This window comes from Setaria italica, chromosome VIII, assembly GCF_000263155.2.
Source record: "Setaria italica strain Yugu1 chromosome VIII, Setaria_italica_v2.0, whole genome shotgun sequence".
NCBI lineage: Eukaryota > Viridiplantae > Streptophyta > Magnoliopsida > Poales > Poaceae > Setaria > Setaria italica.
In genome coordinates this window covers 13,300,162-13,318,308 of record NC_028457.1, presented here as the reverse complement: position 1 = coordinate 13,318,308, position 18,147 = coordinate 13,300,162, and the positions used below count along the sequence as shown (strand labels likewise).

The window sequence follows — 18,147 nt, the reverse complement described above, 5'->3', positions numbered from 1 at the left end:
AGTCATATCAAAATCCGCCGGCATGGTTCTAAAGCGAATCTTGATCGGGTTAGCGAGGAAGTCCTTCATGCTCTCGGGAAAAATAATGCGGGGATGGGATGCCATCAAGGTCGCTAAGAGGATCTCGCAAACACCCCTACCTAGCACGCCAACTGTTGGATTTATAAGCCCGACAGACCACCAGGAGGTTACCCAAGTGGTTGATTTGTAGGTGAGGGTGATTGCGAAACCAAGAACTTGAAGGTGATCGCGAGAACACGAAGGGGCACGAGGTTGAAGGTGATCGCGAGAACACGAAGGAGCACGAGGGTTTTAGACAGGTTCAGGTTTCCGGAGAGTAATACCCTACGTCCTGTATTTTGGTGGATTGTATTGCTCAATGGTTTGATGCAAGTGTTAGGATTGGGATACCCATGGGGGTGCCCTTGGCCGCCTTATATAGGTTGATGACAGTCGGTTTGAATCTAATATCATCAGTAGTTATATGGAAAGTAATCTGAGTTGGACTACAATACGCGTTCCACGATATCCAGGCAGATTTGAACTGTCTTGTTGTCTTGACGTATGCTCCAAGTAACTTCATGTCCTTGGCCCGCACACCCTGGTCGAGCAGGCCCACTTGTCAGGTCCGACCAGTATCCTAGTCGGTAGGGACCCATGTAGTACCCATATCCCTAAAGTAGTTTCTTAATCCTCAACTAGTCCTTGTCCTCCACATAGACCATGCCATCCTGCACCGTAGTCTCCATGTCTAACATGTCTTGGTGTACAACCCCGTATGTAGGACTGTCCAAGCCTCCCAGTGAGCCCATAGATGTATAGCCGACAGCCGACAGCTTCTGTGTTTTAATACAAATGGGAGCTATGGGGTGAAGCGTGACCAGAAGAAGTTGCAAAAAAGTGTGCCATTTGCTACTAGTTTCGGCTTATTTTAACCATTGGCAAGATTTAAGCTGTTCCAAACAGGGTTTAAATACATCTTTTAAAAGTGTTGGATTTTCACAATCAAAAAGCTCGTATGAGCTTTTTAGAAAGGCTCAAAAGCTGCAAACTCAAACAAACAGGCTCTAAGTGCAATTGGGGAAAAATTAATGACATGCAAAGCTTAAACAAGGAAGGATGACTAGTTTATTGCATTAAGCACTTTTAGTTGATAAAGTTTTTATTAGTAGTCTATTAATATAATGTAAGTTTATACCACCTAAAGTTTAACATAAAAAATAACATAAACAAATCATAAATAAACCACAAGTTAATAATTTTTTAAGTTCAATTGTCGTGGTCCAGGCTGCTCTTTACCATGAGCATGGCTCAGTTTTACACTTCACAAATATTGTACATTTTACCCACAAGTCGTGTTTCCCATGTCGCCCAAAGTAACTAGCCTATTAAACACAATAACTGAGTGCCTAGGAATTCAATGTAAGATCGCTAAGGTTTCAATACCTGCGTGACTATAACCCCACACCCTCCCCCCACACCCCAAAGGTATGCCTACATAGAGAGTAGTACACAAAGGGACGGAGCTATACCACATCACAGGACCCTGTGAATGCTGAGATTGGGCTGCTAGTTGGGCTGGGAAAGCATGCTGAAAGTAAAAGAGAAAAGAGTAAAAAGAAAAAGATTTTTTTCCCTAAAGCAAGACTTCAAATAAAGTTGAAATCCAACCGTACAAAATAAAATGCAGTAGCACGAACTTAATATCCTATATTTTATTAATTCATTAGAAAATATTTATCCTTAATAAATTCAATATATTCCTAGAAAATCATTATGGTCTTAAATAAATCCTAGAGAAATTCTAACAAATTTTTATTAATTGTGATGGTGAAAATTGGGGTGTCACATCCCTCCTTGATCTGCTGAAAATTGGGTGTCACACCCCTCCTTGATCTGCCAAATAAAGCCTCAGCATAAGGTCGCTTTTGTGATTTACTCTGCACATGAGTCCATTCATCCTCCTCTTCTTTCAGCCAAAGAATATGCTCCCACTGCCAATTGGGACCACCATTACCCCAAAGAGCGAAGAAGAGAGCAAACAATTTGCACACATGAGAGCGGAGGCGATAAACCAGAAACCCAACATTCTTAGAGGCAACAAAGAGCCAGAACATGCAGCCCGAGAGATGTTGCACATTGAAATTCAAAGCAGTACCACCCAAACAGGATTGTAGGATTAGGCCTATTGATTCCACATTGAGATGAAGAGCCGATCCCCCAAAGGACGCGACCAACCAGAATTCAGGTTCAGAAGAAGTTGGAGAGAAACTAACCAAGAAAGAGAACCTTTCTTGCACCAATAGTTGGATCTCCAACCTAGGACCAAAGTCAAGGTCAGAGAGCCCAGCCATAGTGATGAAGATCCTCATGAGGAGCCATGGCTAGCGATCACCGCGAGGGGGGAGGAGGAGGGCGACGGAGGAGCCATGGCTAGCGATCACCACTGCCTACTATTGTTGATCGTGTATGTGATATGCATTAGTTGTTTTGCTTCATTGCACTTTTCAGGTTTCTTGTCTTCCAATTACTATTTTTCAATGTTGCGGTGATTTTTTCAAATGTTGCAATGATATTTTAAGATTAATATCAAGAGATTCATGGCATCGAGATGAGGATCTAGGAGGGACTTGATTTATAAACAAGGAACATCATTTTCGCATTTTTTTTCCATGATGATTGGTTAAGAAATGAAGTTTTTCAATGATCCCTACCAGCCTATCGAGTTCAAGTCACCAACAGAGCAAGAGTACCATGGATGTTGCATGAAACATAGCTCCATGCTGGGTGGAGTTTTCTTCTTGCTAGATCAGATGACGGTCAAGTGAGCATGATGCCCACATGCGATGGACACCCGACGAAAATGAGGCTCAAAGAACGGAAGAAACACGACGATATCTCCCCCCACGTCTCCCCGCACGCATGCGATGCGATCAGATGACAGAAGAGCCGTGAGTAAGAGGATGAGGAGATAATGGTTTTTATCTTACCTTTTAAGTAATGGTGGAAGGAGAGAAACAAGAGCAAGACATAAGTCTAGGCTGTCCGGCAAAGAGCGGCTCAAAGAAATCCTCGAGGGACATCGTCCGAAGGACTGCTGCATTGCATGTCGTATGGAGCCAATTGTCTTTAGAGAAATTGCTGATTTTCTTAGAAGAGAGCATCTATTACGTGACATGAGAGGTGTTACTCTGGAGCAGAGATTAGGACTCTTCCCATTCATGTTATCTCACAATGCTAGCTATGAGGATCTACAATATGAATTCAAGTACAGTAGTGTTCCATAATATTATACAGATGTACAACGGTGATGAAGGTTGGTTGAATTAGCCACCAGACAACATATCACCAGATGTACAATGGTGGCAGGTACACAGAAGAAGAAAAATGGTTCACCGAAAGGTATTGATTTTCTTTTGCTCCAAAGTCTACTGTCTTTTGTGAAGATTTATTTTTCAATCATTCTAAATATAGCATATAATTTTGTGACAGTTAACACTAGAGCGCATTGGAATGCTAGACTTGAAAAGGCATTGGTTGACCTTCTACATGAGCACAACAATGACTGTTGCAGGGGTCAAAACAGATGGTCATCAGAAGCTTGGAACAGAATTTGCAAATTATTCAATGAGAAGTTCTCACATATCAAGTTTACAAAGGTCCTGATCCAAGATAAAGAGAAGGATATGAAAAGAGATAACAAATTTCTGAAGCAGGCAAAAAGCCAAAGTGGTAGCCACTGGAATGAAAAACTGTGCAACATTGAGGCAAACCCACCCATTTGGGCTAACATCATCCTTGTAAGGGTCCAATTCCTTATTTTGGCTAATGTTATTAAAGATTTTGATTCTTGCTAATTACTTGTTACATTTCATATATTGAACAGTCCTTTCCTAAAGCAAAGAAGTTACAGACTAAATCATTCCCACTATTTGATGCCTTAGGAGAGTTGTATGATGCTATGTACAAATCCTAGATCTTTGATCTTCCTACAAATTAAAAATGTTGCATTAAGTTCTCAGAAGTTTCAATGGAGTACACTTCTCGGTGCATGGCATACTGCTGAGGGAAACCTAAGCTTCACCGCCGTTGACCCTTCTCAAGCTTATGTCACTCAAGTCAATGGTATTGAGTAAGAAACTGAGAATGACCCCTTTGACCCTTCTCTAAATGCTACTTCACTTGACAGAAGACCTGTTGTTCAACAAAATGATGATGATGAAGATGATAATAATGAGGTGACAATACTTGAGCAACCATCTGCTACTTCATTTGCTGCTTCCTTGAGGGGCAAAACAGTCGCTAGTTCAAGAATCAAAGATACAGCAGCCTCGGGTGAAAAAGCGGGAAGGGTATGACAAAAACGAAAACAAGATGGAAAGGTGGTTCAAATGATGGGAAGGTTTCTAGACAGGAAAGAAAAGCAGGCTGAGGCTGGAATACATTTACCATTCCTATTTGCATTGCTGTTGTGGACGTAATGGAAGATCTTTGAGATGATGAGAAGGTCGATGCAGATGATGTGTTTAAAGATGCACAGAATAGAGCCATTTTCTTGACTGCAAAAGAATCTACACGCCTTAAATGTAAGAAGATTCAAACGTAAGCTGAAAAGTTATCAATGATATGCTAAAATGTTCGTTGCAGACTGCGGCTATTTGCACTCTGAATGTACAATGCTAGTTGCATCATATTGATTCATGATTTAAATGGCTTCTGTTCAGGCAAGAGTAGAGATGGTATGCTAAAGAGCACTTGCAATAATCTCAGTTGATCATTTTAGGTACATTAGCTATGTTTTTGTAACCTTCTACTCTTTCTCATAATCTGACTTTTTTCATGCTGTGAGTGAGGTAACAATTTCTTGCTTGTTTTCTAGGGTCACTGATATCAGATACTTGTGTGCATGGCTACTACTAGCAGATACTTGGGTCAATTTGATTGTATAATGCATTGCTAGAGATTCATCAGTTATTCTTTGGTTCATTTACTTGTAGTTCTTTCAAGAGATACCTTTTATACCATTATCTATGTTCTGGATATGATCACTTAAAAACTTGTCTCTTTAAATTTCCGTGACATCTAGTCAAATAAGTATATTGTTGTTGTCAATAATTTGGTTGGACATATTTGCTCAAGCTAACAGTTTGGTCCATCCTTTGTAATGCAGGTATATGTTGGCAAGGATCTTTTGTTGCAGATATTTTTTCTCTGTCAAGAGCTTCACTCTTCATTCCATTGCTCAGCCAATGCGCCAAGGTGTCAACTATTGCACGGATGTTAGATGTCGAGAACTTTCTGTTGGAAACTTGTGCTTAGTTTCTCCAACATTTTGCTTCATGTCATGCGCTTCCTGAGTGATGAGGCATCACAATTCTTTTGAATTTATTTTTATTTTTTTTAATTCTTTTCAAATGGCAGTTTGATTAAATTACAGCTGCATATAGAAATTCATACCAAATCCCTCCAAATGGCAATTTACATGCACGCGGTAATTAAACACCCAACCACCATTCTCCTGTGGAATGAATCCACTAATGCCAAATGATTCTGCTCCGCAAAGATGGCCCAGCTGTGCAAGTGACTGGCGAAGTCGCCTACCATGTTTTCTTCTGGCCCAGACACAGTAATCATCGACGACACTGCAGACTACGTAACATTTTTTTTTACTAAAAGATGTAAAGAAATACAATATTGGCCGCTCATGTATTGAGGAAATGTATATTGCTACCCTAGATTGTGTTTTCCTTGACACATACCAAAGGTCCTTGGCAATAGGAAGTACCACAAGAAATTCAGAATTGCAATTTGTAGAAGCATAAAAAAATATATCCAAACACTGATCATACTGCTAGTCAACAAGTTAGCACCTAGATGTTTCTTCGAACACCCACAAGAAAAGGAATAACCTTAACCAAAAAGAACACCAAAAAAGGGAAAGCTCCTATTGTATGGGCCCTGTACAGTAATGGTAATATACAAATGCAGAAAGCACATCATCTACTCTGGTGCTATAGGGATGCCAAAGGATATCAGGGTAACAATTCCAAAAGCACAACATCTAATCTTATCTTCAGACGATCCCCAGCTCCCAATATGCCTATAATTTACACTTGTTTTCTGAAAGTATGGCTCGGTCCTCACCTACATCCTGTCCAAGCTACGTCAATCAACGGTCTGTACAGCAATGCAGCTTGGGTTCCAAATTCCAATACACCAAATAGAGCTCCACCCAGTCCCAACCTCCTAGCACGAAGCACTAACTAGATAACTGCCGATGACTATACACTTCTCAACTCTGTCAGAGGGGGGCCAATCACATGCAGTACAGTGCAGGCACCGTTTTGTTTCCCATAGTTGGCCAATGCACAGCGATACCACAGGAAACGACAGTGCTCAATTACCTGGTTCACTCCCAGAAACCGAGATAGGATGAGCATATAGATCAGCCCCAAATTGACCTATGCCATCCCATGGTTTGGCCCAAGGATTCAAGGAAAATGGTTTCCAAAAGAGTCTAGTGCTCCTGTGGGCAAATGTCACAAAATCCCATTCAATACTCTCTGGTAGTAATCATACTGCCGAGTGCGCCAAGCATCCATGCTGCTACTGATCAGCGAGAGCACCAGAGATACACATTGCTGCAACCATAGCAAGACTATTAGTAAGAGAAGTCCGGAAATGATGACTTCCAAATATTAGTCAGCTAACCTCTTCAGTGAGACTCAAGTGGAACCTCTTCCTCAAGTTTTGTATAGTGCGAGGACCACCTTTAAAGCACGGGAAGCCAGAATCCTGGTAAGGGAAAGCATATTTTACACATGTATAAGATAATTTCTGTAAGTGGGTTCTAAAAGCCAGTTAGAGAAACAGTTAGGTCATCATAATTACAGGAAAATAAATATCACGAATCACAGGGTTAACATTAAACTAGAGGCCTTCATGTATTGCTGGAAAATGACGGAACTTTGAAACAGGCATTACACTAGAGGCAGGAAAATATAATACAAAGTCATACCAAAAGGCTAACTGATGAATATAAAAAAGTGGAAGTTTGAATGCAACAAAACTACTTCACTTTTGGATGAGGAAATATTGGAAGATGATTGGCATGTAATCAAGGATAACTTCAGCCAATATAGAGACATGGAAGAAAGATCTACTGCAACAATTCTATACTAATATATATCATAAAGTATTGAGTTTATAGTAAGGCAAACATAGTCGCATGACATCAGATAGGCACTAACATCAAATGTGCCAGATCCTTTTGATAAAGAAAATACCTGCAACATCTCTACAAGAAGTATAATGCGCTCTGCATGCTTCCGACAAGTTAGGAAACCTTGAATGCATAGCACCTGAAGAAACAGAAATCTTAATATAAACAGATACAAATTGGATAAGCCCCAGCACAAAGATAGTTTATTACTCAAATACCTTGAAGTAGTCAAAGAACTCGCTAGGAGTTCCCTCTGCATCAGAATCCATCACCTAGTAAAGTTCCAGCCACAGAAGTTGAAGAGGATTAAACATTTGCAGAATTAAACTTCACAGTATAAATTTTAGACAATAAGCTGTCATACTTCAAGGAGCTCCCTTGTCAGCTTAAATGGTGCACTCTCAAAATTTACACCACCAGGAGAGTTGGATAGCATGAAACCAAAATCAATGTGAATAATATGTCCTTCCTCATCTATCAGAAGATTCCCGTTGTGGCGATCTTTGACCTGTAAATTAACAAAAAGCACCAGCCATGTGCTTAGCACACCATCATACAAATTGAAAACTAAAGGATACAAGGCTATGAGTTAATTTTCTTCCACATAATAAAGGGAAAAGCAATCACCAGAAAACTGCTTTTCTCTTTTGGAAATGCAAAAAGATAGAGATGCAGTTTCTTTACAAAGAATCAGGCAACAACACTTCAATAAATGTTGCGGCCATATGCATTCAAATTCCAGTAAACCTACTCAATGTTCAACATGAGCTAGGACAATACACAACCAATTGATCATTGTTCTGACCAGTTTATTTTGCAAGATAAAAGAACTCATGAAAACAGTTGGCTGTCCCTTTCAACTTTTGTTGCAATTTCTGAACTAGTAACATTTTAACCAACAATTCATGCAATACTGATTCTGCTTACAACATACCATCTCACTAACCTTTTTATAATTTAAACATAGCATCCTACTCACAGAAATAAATATACTCAGAAAGCAGGAGATTTTTCTAGTGACATAAGATAGAATCTATTTACTGGAGTTGAGAACAATTCCTTTGTTCCTTTGCTATGACTGTTTTGGTTGCTGATACAGAACTTGTTTGTACAAAGCATTTCACAGTACCAAAGAGAAGAGAACGGTTACTCTAGAAGGCAAACAGCACATTTTAGAACTAATTCAGAGCAGAAGGGTGGCTGGCTAAAATTTGAGCAATAATACAAAGATTTAATAATAAATATTCCTAGTATTGGAGCAACACTACAGAGATTTAAGAATAAATATTCCTAGACTTTGAGCAATAATACAGAGATTTAACAATTAGAAACGCGGATGTCAATGAAGGAAACAAAATTTCTCCATCATAGCTACGCAAGTTATGCTCCCAATTACAAATGAGCGATTTGATTTCAATACCTGGAGTAGGTAGCATAGAATTGAATATCCTGCCATGCTTTCCACAAAGTTTCTCTGTGAAAACCAAAAAGTATACACACTGCTCAGACAATAGTACAATGCATGTTACTGAAGATTTTCAAGCAGTTGCTTTTCAACTTAACTCTTAACACTGCCAATTAACAAGTACTAAATTTAAGAATGTATTCGTAAATAGGAAAAACATTATTTAGCAATATATGCAGTGCTGCAATGTCCGCAATACATATATCATGCTTCAAGAGTGGACAACAATTGTCATGTTGATGGTTACTGAAAACGTCTAGGGTGGATCGCTGGGTGCCATTTCTTCTCTTGGAGGCTGGGAAATAATATTAGTCGAGGGTTTTTGTAAATGCAACTCACCTGTGCAAGTTTGAAATTTGCAGAATTTTCTTCATACTTAGCCACATAGTAGTCACGGAGACTTGAGATATTGGGAAACCTACTTTTTATGGAATGGATTGATGCCTGCAGTAAAATGTAAAAAGACTGGTACAATCAAACACTTGAGACAAAATGCAGAGAAGCGGAACGCATTAACAAATTGCAAAGTTAAAGTACCGTATCAGGAATAGTCTCGATCAGTGCTGTATAAGCAGAAGTCACAATAACTTCATAAGGCCGCAGCCAAAGTGGCAAACCCGCTTCTTGATATATGTCTGTAATTAAATGGAGTTCAGATGATCCCACAGATAAGCTTTACCAACAATAACATAAAGATAATCGTAAAATTTTGACAACAGTGTGTCAGTTCTCTGATCTAAATACAGCTATGACAACCCAATGAAGTGTCACGGGACAAATGCTACTTCTATATCCAGAAACCTGCTTCTATTTTGATGTGCAAGAAATCCGCCTATTTACATGTGCTATTTTCCTGCATTCATGGCTTTCCCTAAGAAGTAATAAGTTTACATGTGTGGCTAAATATGCACACGATTGGTTAGTGCACTTCAAAAAAAAAATCACAGATGTACAACATGTTAATAGCAGAGATAAATGTTTAATTATGGAGATATATATAGCACAGACAACGTATTAGATCAACATCAAAGGATAAGACAAGGTCAATCCTTTCTGAAGGAAATGGCAAACTTTTCTACTGCATCAGGTGCAGAACAGGCACGATGTGAACAGAAGAATCTCCGTAGTCTATACATAAAAAAATATTACAATCATCATAGATCGAGAATAAGTTTTCACCATAAAAGTGCGCAACAAGCTGCACAGCCAAATGTTCCTGACGGCAGTCATCACCACTCTTGACAATAACCTACATTAGGAGATGTTTCAGCGGCATGGCAGTAATCAGAAATGATTCAGAACCAAAAGATCACAGAACATGCAGGGTGTCCAATCTGAGGCATGACAAGGGACATCACCAAACATGCAACTCAGTGTACTTGAATAGAATCCAGTTTGTCAATTTAGACAGAAAAAGGATCACTCAATTTAACTATTTTAAATGCAGTACACTAGATTGAAACCCCAAATTCCTAGATAAAAGTATCAGATCATTCAATAGACACAGCAAATCCTCCAGATATAGGCAACACAATATATTCATAGTCTATTTTGAAAGTTGATATTGTTAAATGGTATGGCTGCCAGATCTAAATGATTTGGACAATGAAAGAAGTTATATGTTATTACAAGTTTTTTAACTAAGTAAAGTTACTGTTAACTCACAAAAGTAATATGACATTTATGGAATTACCCATGCATATGCTAATGGTAACGCATATGCCATACTTGAGGTAAACATTATTTGCATGCCCCCAACAAGAGGGTAAGCACAAACACAGGCGCACACATCCGCACATAAGCATCCATCATCTCACCAAATCCATGCTCAGATAGAAGAAAAAGAGCAAACTAATGATTTAAGTTATTTTGCTTACAGAACGCAAGTCCCAGCTAGGTGATTTTCCATGAATCGAAGACCGTCGTATTCTCTCCTTCTTGACAGCCCAAAGCTCACCAGCCAAAGCATCAGTCGGTTTTGGATCCCCACCATCAGTGGCCTATGGAAACATTAAAGTTACTAACTTGTAGAAAAGTACAAAAGTAATCAGAATTTAAGTTCATTAAGTTGTTCACCATAGAATCTAAATTTTGGGTGCTCTGCCCTACTCCTTTAAGTGGAAGACCAGGTGGTGCTTCTCCTTTCAGTGCAGCAGCCTAGTCAAAGAAAACAATTCAACAGATGTTAGCCCAAAATGTATCAATTATCATTTCAATGTTTTCAAGTCGTCCGATTAATCGCGATTAGTCGGTCTGGTCGGTACCATGGCCTCGATTAGAGACTTTGACTCGATTAGCTCGACTAGAAACCTGGTCGTCCGACTAGTCGACGACTAATCACGATTAGTTGTCCGACCAGGGGGCTGCACAACCAGGCTGGGCACTGCCTTCTTCGGGCTTGCCTGACTGGGCTTCCAGGTGAGCAGTTGGGCTGCCAATTTGGCCCACTAGGGTCTGTAATATATAACCAGTAGGCCAAGACTCTAGGGTTTCCATCTCTCATTCTCTCCTGTGCGTGACAGCTGCTGCTGCTCTGCTCTTTCTCTCTTCTCTGCTTCTCTTCCCCAGCCAGCACACCTCTTGGTGAAGCTCTTCCCTGGTTCTGCGCCTCTACTCCCCCCTAGTCGTCCTGGTCGATGACTAATCGCGACTAGTCGTCTGGTCGGTCCCATGGCGACTAGAGTCGACTAGACGACTTGAAAACATTGCAATCTTTAACAAAGCAATCAGTGGAGATGTTATTGCAGCATAGCCACCTCATTATGCATTGGAACTCTACATGTTTCAAACTGCATCAATATAAACATCTAGGCATGGACAAGATGGCTCAGGCAAGAAAAATGTTATAGTGACTGTAAATCTTGGAGCAAGCGCAGTAGTTGGAGAAAAAATACAGAAAAAATCAAGGAAAGAAAGAAAGTTTAGCTATATAACAAATATTAAAAATGAAAATCAAAACTTTACATGTCAGCCTCACCTTGACTTCCTCAATGGCAATTGTACTAGGGACACGCCGATGGTCCTTCTTACGTGTGGGCTCATTTTCATCGACATCATCCATGCTAACTCCAGGAACTGCAGACAAAGTAACTTTCACCCATTCTATTGGCTGATCATCAATTGCCTGGAAATCTTCTGAAGCATCATGAGAATCTGTTCTTGCATGTCGTGGCCTATCCGTGTCAGAGATTGCTAGGCTCCTTGAACGGCCAAGTTTTTCAACAGAGAAACTAACATTTACAAATTTCACTTTGGTCTCCCAGAGTTGAGCCATTGCTTGATCAATAACCTGAGAGGTAGACTTCAGCATTCTGTCTGTTTCATAATTTTGTGTTTCATGCCGACTCCACAAAGGATATGCCCATGGAGGTGGTTTTGGTAATTGGACATCTCCATTAGCCAAGGGTATCCCACCCTTTGAAAGCTTGTGCGCATCTGATGGTCCTTTAGAGTGACTGGAGAGAGAACAACAGATTTTCTACGTTATCACCACACCCAGTAACAAAAGATGTGACAAGAGGAACTAATTGGGATACAGGCTTCTTGTAGAAACCAACTATGGCAATTTTTAAGTCAATATATAGACCTAAACACTACTACCAAAAAGAATACCAGATGGTAAACATTCAAACAATTAACTCAATCAAACTGCATACCTTGGTGCTTCTGCTTTTAAAACTTCAACACATATAAGATAAGGAGCTTTTTCCCTAGAATTCAGAAGAACAGACTCATCCTCAGGTATATGAACCACTCGATAAATGCCTTTTCCCATTGGAAAGCAAACTCCTATGCATAGAAAAAACAGAAAAAAAATATATATCAGAAGGGTATTCTAGGCAATGCTTTGCAACATGCTGTATGGATGGATCCGTAATCCAATGCTGTGATACTAAAGGTAAACAGAGATAAGTTGGGCCAGAGCTGCAATGAGACTGCTTTGTTTTTAACACGCAACACATTGGTTAATGTAATACTTTGCAGCATAATGCCTACAATTCAATACTATCACAATCATGCGAGTGCACATAACGTTCGACAGATTAAACAACAGTATTGATTAAGAAGCATAACGTGGTGAGAACTAGTGCACCAAAAATCAAAAGATTAAGTATATTGAATACACTATTCTACGCGGCTCAAAAGTTAGTTTTAACCATTACCAATCGGAAACAGCTAAAACTTTGGACAACCACAACTATACAGACATTAAAGCCACCCTATAAGAATATCTTAACTTTTTGTGCATGTAACACTAGCGCAATAGCGAACAAAAAAAAAAGGTGAATGAGAATTACTCAAACTGCAACCCAAAAAAATAAAGAAACAGATAAGAAGGCATGAAGCATATGGATACATCAAGTACCTTACAATATCTAATGTAATCATACAGGAAATGTAGCACAAATATTGGGTACCCAAAGGCTTAGGACAGGAGTTTCACATGCACACAACGCAAAGTACAAAAATGCAGAACACACCTAAATTAGAAAAACAACAGTAATATTCACTATATACTAAAAAGGTGGCAGAAATCACCTCCATTTTTCTCAGCAGAAGCAATCTGAGAATTGATCTCTGCGAGGGACTGCCGCGTAAAGAAGATACCGTTGAAATTAGAATGTGAAGTAGCAGAAAAATAAAAATATGATTTAAAGCCATAAAGTGGAATAACCATATAGGTGCAAAATAATGTATCTGACCTACCTCTCGAAGAGCAATCTTACGATCTTCAACGGGGAATATGTCCACTAGCCCATAAGATGTGTCACATAAAGACTGAACAAGCTCCAATGAAGCATAGTAAGAACCTTTTCGAAGTTCTGCTATGGTGTTGTTTGGTAAAGGTGGTTTTCCACTTTGCTTCTCATTGGTTCCTGTGCTACCAGGGTGTTTCTGCAACATCCCACCATGGCAAGGAGTAAGTGCAGATACGAAATAAAATGTACTATATGAATACTAGCACAATGAGCAAATAGTATTATATTACTCAACAGCCTCTCTAGAAAATATTTACTGATACATGATGAAAATGGGCAGGGCAATATGCATTGATGCAAATTGCAACAATATAACAAAGTGTGAAACATCATTGTTTTCCAAATGAAGAAAACATTATGCGATTCTTCTGCTGTACCCAGCAAAAGACTAGGTGTACAATTGAAATATTTCCATGACACAAGGAAAATCTTTGTAATGTACTATATTGATAAACATGCAGCTCTTTTTCGGTTTCTGGTTTCACCTCTAGCTTAGGACTGGAGGTTTGGCTCTGCTGTGTGACTGTTTGTTAAGAGTTCAGCATCTTTGCAACAAAATTAACAAATTAGTTCCACCATTTGAAGCACGAGATTTTACACTTCAAATAGCAGCTAGCCATAAAAAGTCATCTTACCCCACGAGGTAATAAATAACTTTCTTGATTAAACCATAAGCAGCAATTGCCCAATAAAATGATGAACCATAACACTGTAATACAAACATTGGAATTTTCAACTGATGAAACAAATTATTACGAGTAGATCATTTGCCTCTTTCATTACCTTCGAGCCAAAAAGCTCAGAATCTTCGAGTGAGCGATCTCTATCTCGAAATAGCCTCTTAAAAAAGCTCTCCGATCCTGGGCTCCCCTCTGTAAGGTTGTTGGGTTGACTAGTTTCTATATTTCCACCCTTAGCATCTTCTGGGTGCACTCTAAACAACCTACGAAATGACAAGAACTCTGGATTATCTTCCTCTTCAATACCACTGGTGCTCCTACCATCATCATCATTTTTCTCAAGCCCTTCAGTTCTCCTCTCTTCATGCTTGTCCTTGAATAATTTGCGAAAGAAGTTTTCCTTATCAGCTTCCTCGGACTTATCATCCTCATTCCTGTCATGAGTAGCTCCTTTCTTTTCTTCATTCTTATCCTTGAAAAGCCTGCGGAAAAAATTATCATCATCTGTATTTTTATGGCCTTTCTCATCTTCCTCTTTCTTGCCTGGCGTGCTTCCTTCCTTTCTCTCATCATTTTTCTCCTTGAAGAGTTGCCGGAAGAAACCATCTCTCTTGTCCTCTTCTATGTTCACACCAGCCTTTTCCCTCTCATCCTGCTTGCTATGTGCTCCATCTTTCCTCTCCTCATTCTTCTCTTTAAATATCTTACGGAAGAAACCTTCTTTGTCATCATCCTCCAGACTCTTGCCCACTCTTTCCTCATCCCCGTGTCTAGCATTAATGCTGTCTCTCCTCTCCTCATTCTTATCCTTGAATATCCTCCGAAAAAAGCCCTCCTTCTCGTCGTCCTCACCATGCCTATCCTCCTTATCACGGAAGAATCGCTTTAACAATCCTTCTGAACTCGGCGTTAGCTCCATGTCCTCCTCCTTGCTGTCCCTTAGCAATCTGCGGAAGAAACCATCTCTATCCCCTTCGTCCTCCTCATGCTCCTTTTCCCTGCTATCCTTCAGTAACCTTTTGAAAAAACCTTCCCTGTCCCCATCCTCTTCCTCCTTGTCTCTGCTGTCCCTAAGAAGCCTTTTAAAAAATCCATCCCGGTCCTGTTCTTCATCCTTCTCTCCAGATCGCCTGAACAGCAGCGCATCACGCATCTTCGGCCCAATGCTCAGCCTCTTGAGCAGCTTGTTATCCTCCGATGACGGTGTGGCTGGCTGCTTCCCTCCACTACCCACAGCATCCTCGGCAGCTGCCACATTGGCCCCACCACCGGCTGGGGGGCTCAGGCCAAGCGACGGAGACGACGCAAGGGACAACAGACGCTGCTTGGATGACCGTATTCTGCTAAGCATGGGATTGCCTCGCGGACTGGCAACAGGTGACGGCGGCGCAGGGCGTACCAGTGGCGGCCACTCACCCTGCACGGTCGCTGCAGCCTGGCACTGCTCCTGCACCTTATCGATCCCATCCAGATCGTCGGCGTCCTCCAGCTCAAGCTCCGCGGCGAGGAGCCAGTGCACCTTGAGCGCGATGCGGAGCGACTTGGCGCAGGTGTCAATGACGAAGCGGTCGAGGGAGGGGCTGGGCTTGTGGACGAGCATGTAGCAGACCTGGAAGAGGTAGGCCTCGAGGCCCGGGAGCGGGAGCGTGTACATGCGGTTGCAGAGGTAGTCGCGCACGCCGGCATGGTCGTGCTTGTAGAGGTAGCTGACGGCGATCCACTCGCAGAAGAAGGCGGAGTCGAAGAAGCGCACGAGCCAGCCGCTGCTGCCGACGGGCGGGGCGGCGTCGACGGTGGAGGGGATCTCCCGCGGCGACTCCTCCGGCCCGAAGCTCAGGCTCCGCAGCCCGAGAAGCCGCACCATGGCCGGCGCGGCCTCGGCCCCAACCCAATCAGCAAACTCTACTCACCGCCGCCGCCGCCAGCTCCGCCGCCGCCTACTCGTCTTCCACCTCCTCTCACCACCATCACAAGCCGACTCGGAGCAGCTCGATCCAGCAACCCCCCACAATCAGAAGGAACCACCACCAAATCCAAACCCTACCCTCCGCGCGGCCCCGGGATCCGGAGCTTCCCAAACCCTAGCCTCGAAATCACGTCCAGATTCGCAGCGAGGCGCTGCGGAATCGGGCGGGGGAAGCGGGGGCGGGCGGCGAGAGCACGGGGGGATCGGCAGGGGTGGGGGGTTTGCGCTGGCTCGATTCGATTCGGGTGGATTCGATTTGAATTGTCGCAGCGTTTTCGTCGCTGGGTGTGGGAGACTTTGATTTGAATTTTCGGTTTTCTAATTATTTTTCCCCCGTTTCTTGCGGGTTTCTTCTCCGGCGTGGTGGTGGTGGTGGGGTGGGGAGAGGCTCCTCAATCGGGTGGGGTGCGGCCGTGCGGGTGGGGATCGGAGGACGCGGAGCAGGTGGGAGCGCTGATGGCCGCGGCCCGGATCCGCCATGGCGACCACTCTGTTGCCGGTTTTCTGCGGCGTCACCGGATCAGCCATTGGGGAAAATGGTACAGGAAATTCACATTACCCATCATAGTCATTTTTCGTATTTATAATATCATCTTCGACGGTTTTTTATTTAACAAACACAAATTATTGTGTTCAATTGATTTAACATTAATATTGTAAATACCATTTAATGTGTACTATTTTGAGCCCTTTTAATATCCGTAATGTTGTTTTTATCACTTTTTATGTTGTCAACCTTACATGTATGCAACCAAACCCAACTTCTATGCACAAATCTGCTTTAGAAACATAAATATAGATGTGTTTATGTGGCGTGTCAAAATTTGAAGATTAATATATAAGAGAACTGAAACTCAAATTCAAGAATTTGTTGCGAAGGATCATGGTATATTCACCTCAATAGTACCATTTTGCTAAAAAAGACACTATATTTTATTTAATTTATCCCTTTTATTTTCCTAAAAAGGCACAAAAATACAAGTTATTTTTTGATGAACTGTTGACCCATATAAGACTCTACTCCATACTAAATCAAAGGGTCAACAGTTTGAGCCAGCATCACCTTAGTTCACAATGGATAATTGTCTTTCCTCTCAGCGACACACACATATATAGCGGTCACTCTAATTAAGCCTATAAATAATCAGGTGCCTCCACCTTCACTGGTGGAGCTTTAGCCTATGAGAAGAGCCTGTAAGTCTCCTCACAAATGCTCTTGTCACAGGTCCAGACTAAGCCAATATTACCTTAGTACATGATGGGATAGCTCCGTGGTTCTCCTCTAGGTAGTGCACACCTAGCGGTCACTCCATCTAGGTCTACAAATAATTAGTTGATCATTTTTGTTAATTGCGTTGGAAGATTAATTTTAGCACGATGATGACTTGGTAGTCTTCCAAGTGCATGTGAGGCTTTTTTTTACTTTAGCGTCTTAAAAATGGAAGCGGAGATATAGGCCCAACACATCTTAAACTAGTTGTTCCTCTAATGACATAAGTTCATTGTGCACATAGCATAGGAGTTTTTTTATAATGGATAATATTCCAGCTTCAACCTTCTCAAAGAGGAGAAATCAGTCCACTATTATTACAAGCAGTAGCACTTGCTACACCCACAATTTTACAAAAAGACACAAAGACGACTCAAAAAACAATTCGCAACCTAAAAGACCATCCATTTGAATTAAAGAAAGAGTAAAGTGCATCCACCATACATGAAGTTGCATCATTGTTTCACTTTGGTCCAACAAGTTGCAAACGTTGTACCCACCATACACAAAGTTGTTCGCTATGTGCATGAACAGTCCACTATACACCAGTAGTACGTATTTTGTAGACGTGGTATGCTAGCAAGGACTTGGAAGGGTATAAGCACTTGCTGCAAGAATGGAAGGGGCTAAAACACAAAATTGGCATGTTGTACAGAAATTCATGCTAACATTGCAATGTGCACTCGTACAGACCTACGGAAAATCTGCAGCATAGTATGATCGGAACTGATGCTAAGTAAAATTCCTTCATTTTGATATGATCCAAACATACACATACAAAGTG

The 18,147-nt window shown here is 41.3% G+C and overlaps 1 protein-coding gene across 1 annotated transcript; it reads right to left on the bottom strand.

The window, feature by feature from the left end:
• Positions 1–5,794: 5,794 nt before the first annotated feature.
• Positions 5,795–16,482, bottom strand: LOC101771183 (phosphatidylinositol 4-kinase beta 1). The gene is made up of 16 exons (XM_004979070.4): positions 14,231–16,482; positions 13,395–13,583; positions 13,227–13,275; positions 12,344–12,476; positions 11,665–12,142; positions 10,764–10,844; positions 10,565–10,687; positions 9,867–9,936; positions 9,225–9,322; positions 9,027–9,131; positions 8,643–8,696; positions 7,587–7,730; positions 7,441–7,494; positions 7,287–7,361; positions 6,712–6,795; positions 5,795–6,641 (listed from the first exon to the last, which is right to left on the bottom strand). The coding sequence occupies exons 1-16, from the start codon at positions 15,989–15,991 to the stop codon at positions 6,540–6,542; spliced, it is 3,600 nt and encodes a 1,199-aa protein (XP_004979127.1). The 5' UTR covers positions 15,992–16,482; the 3' UTR covers positions 5,795–6,539.
• Between the last annotated feature and the right edge of the window lie 1,665 nt (positions 16,483–18,147).

Bases quoted from the DNA above. Each gene is read 5' to 3' on its own strand.
- LOC101771183 (XM_004979070.4), bottom strand. From the start codon at position 15,991: ATGGTGCGGCTTCTCGGGCTGCGGAGCCTGAGCTTCGGGCCGGAGGAG. The intron at 12,143-12,343 runs GTATGCAGTTTG...TTCTCTCTCCAG, and splicing joins TTAAAAGCAGAAGCACCAAG to TCACTCTAAAGGACCATCAG. The intron at 9,132-9,224 runs GTACTTTAACTT...ATTTTACTGCAG, and splicing joins TCGAGACTATTCCTGATACG to GCATCAATCCATTCCATAAA.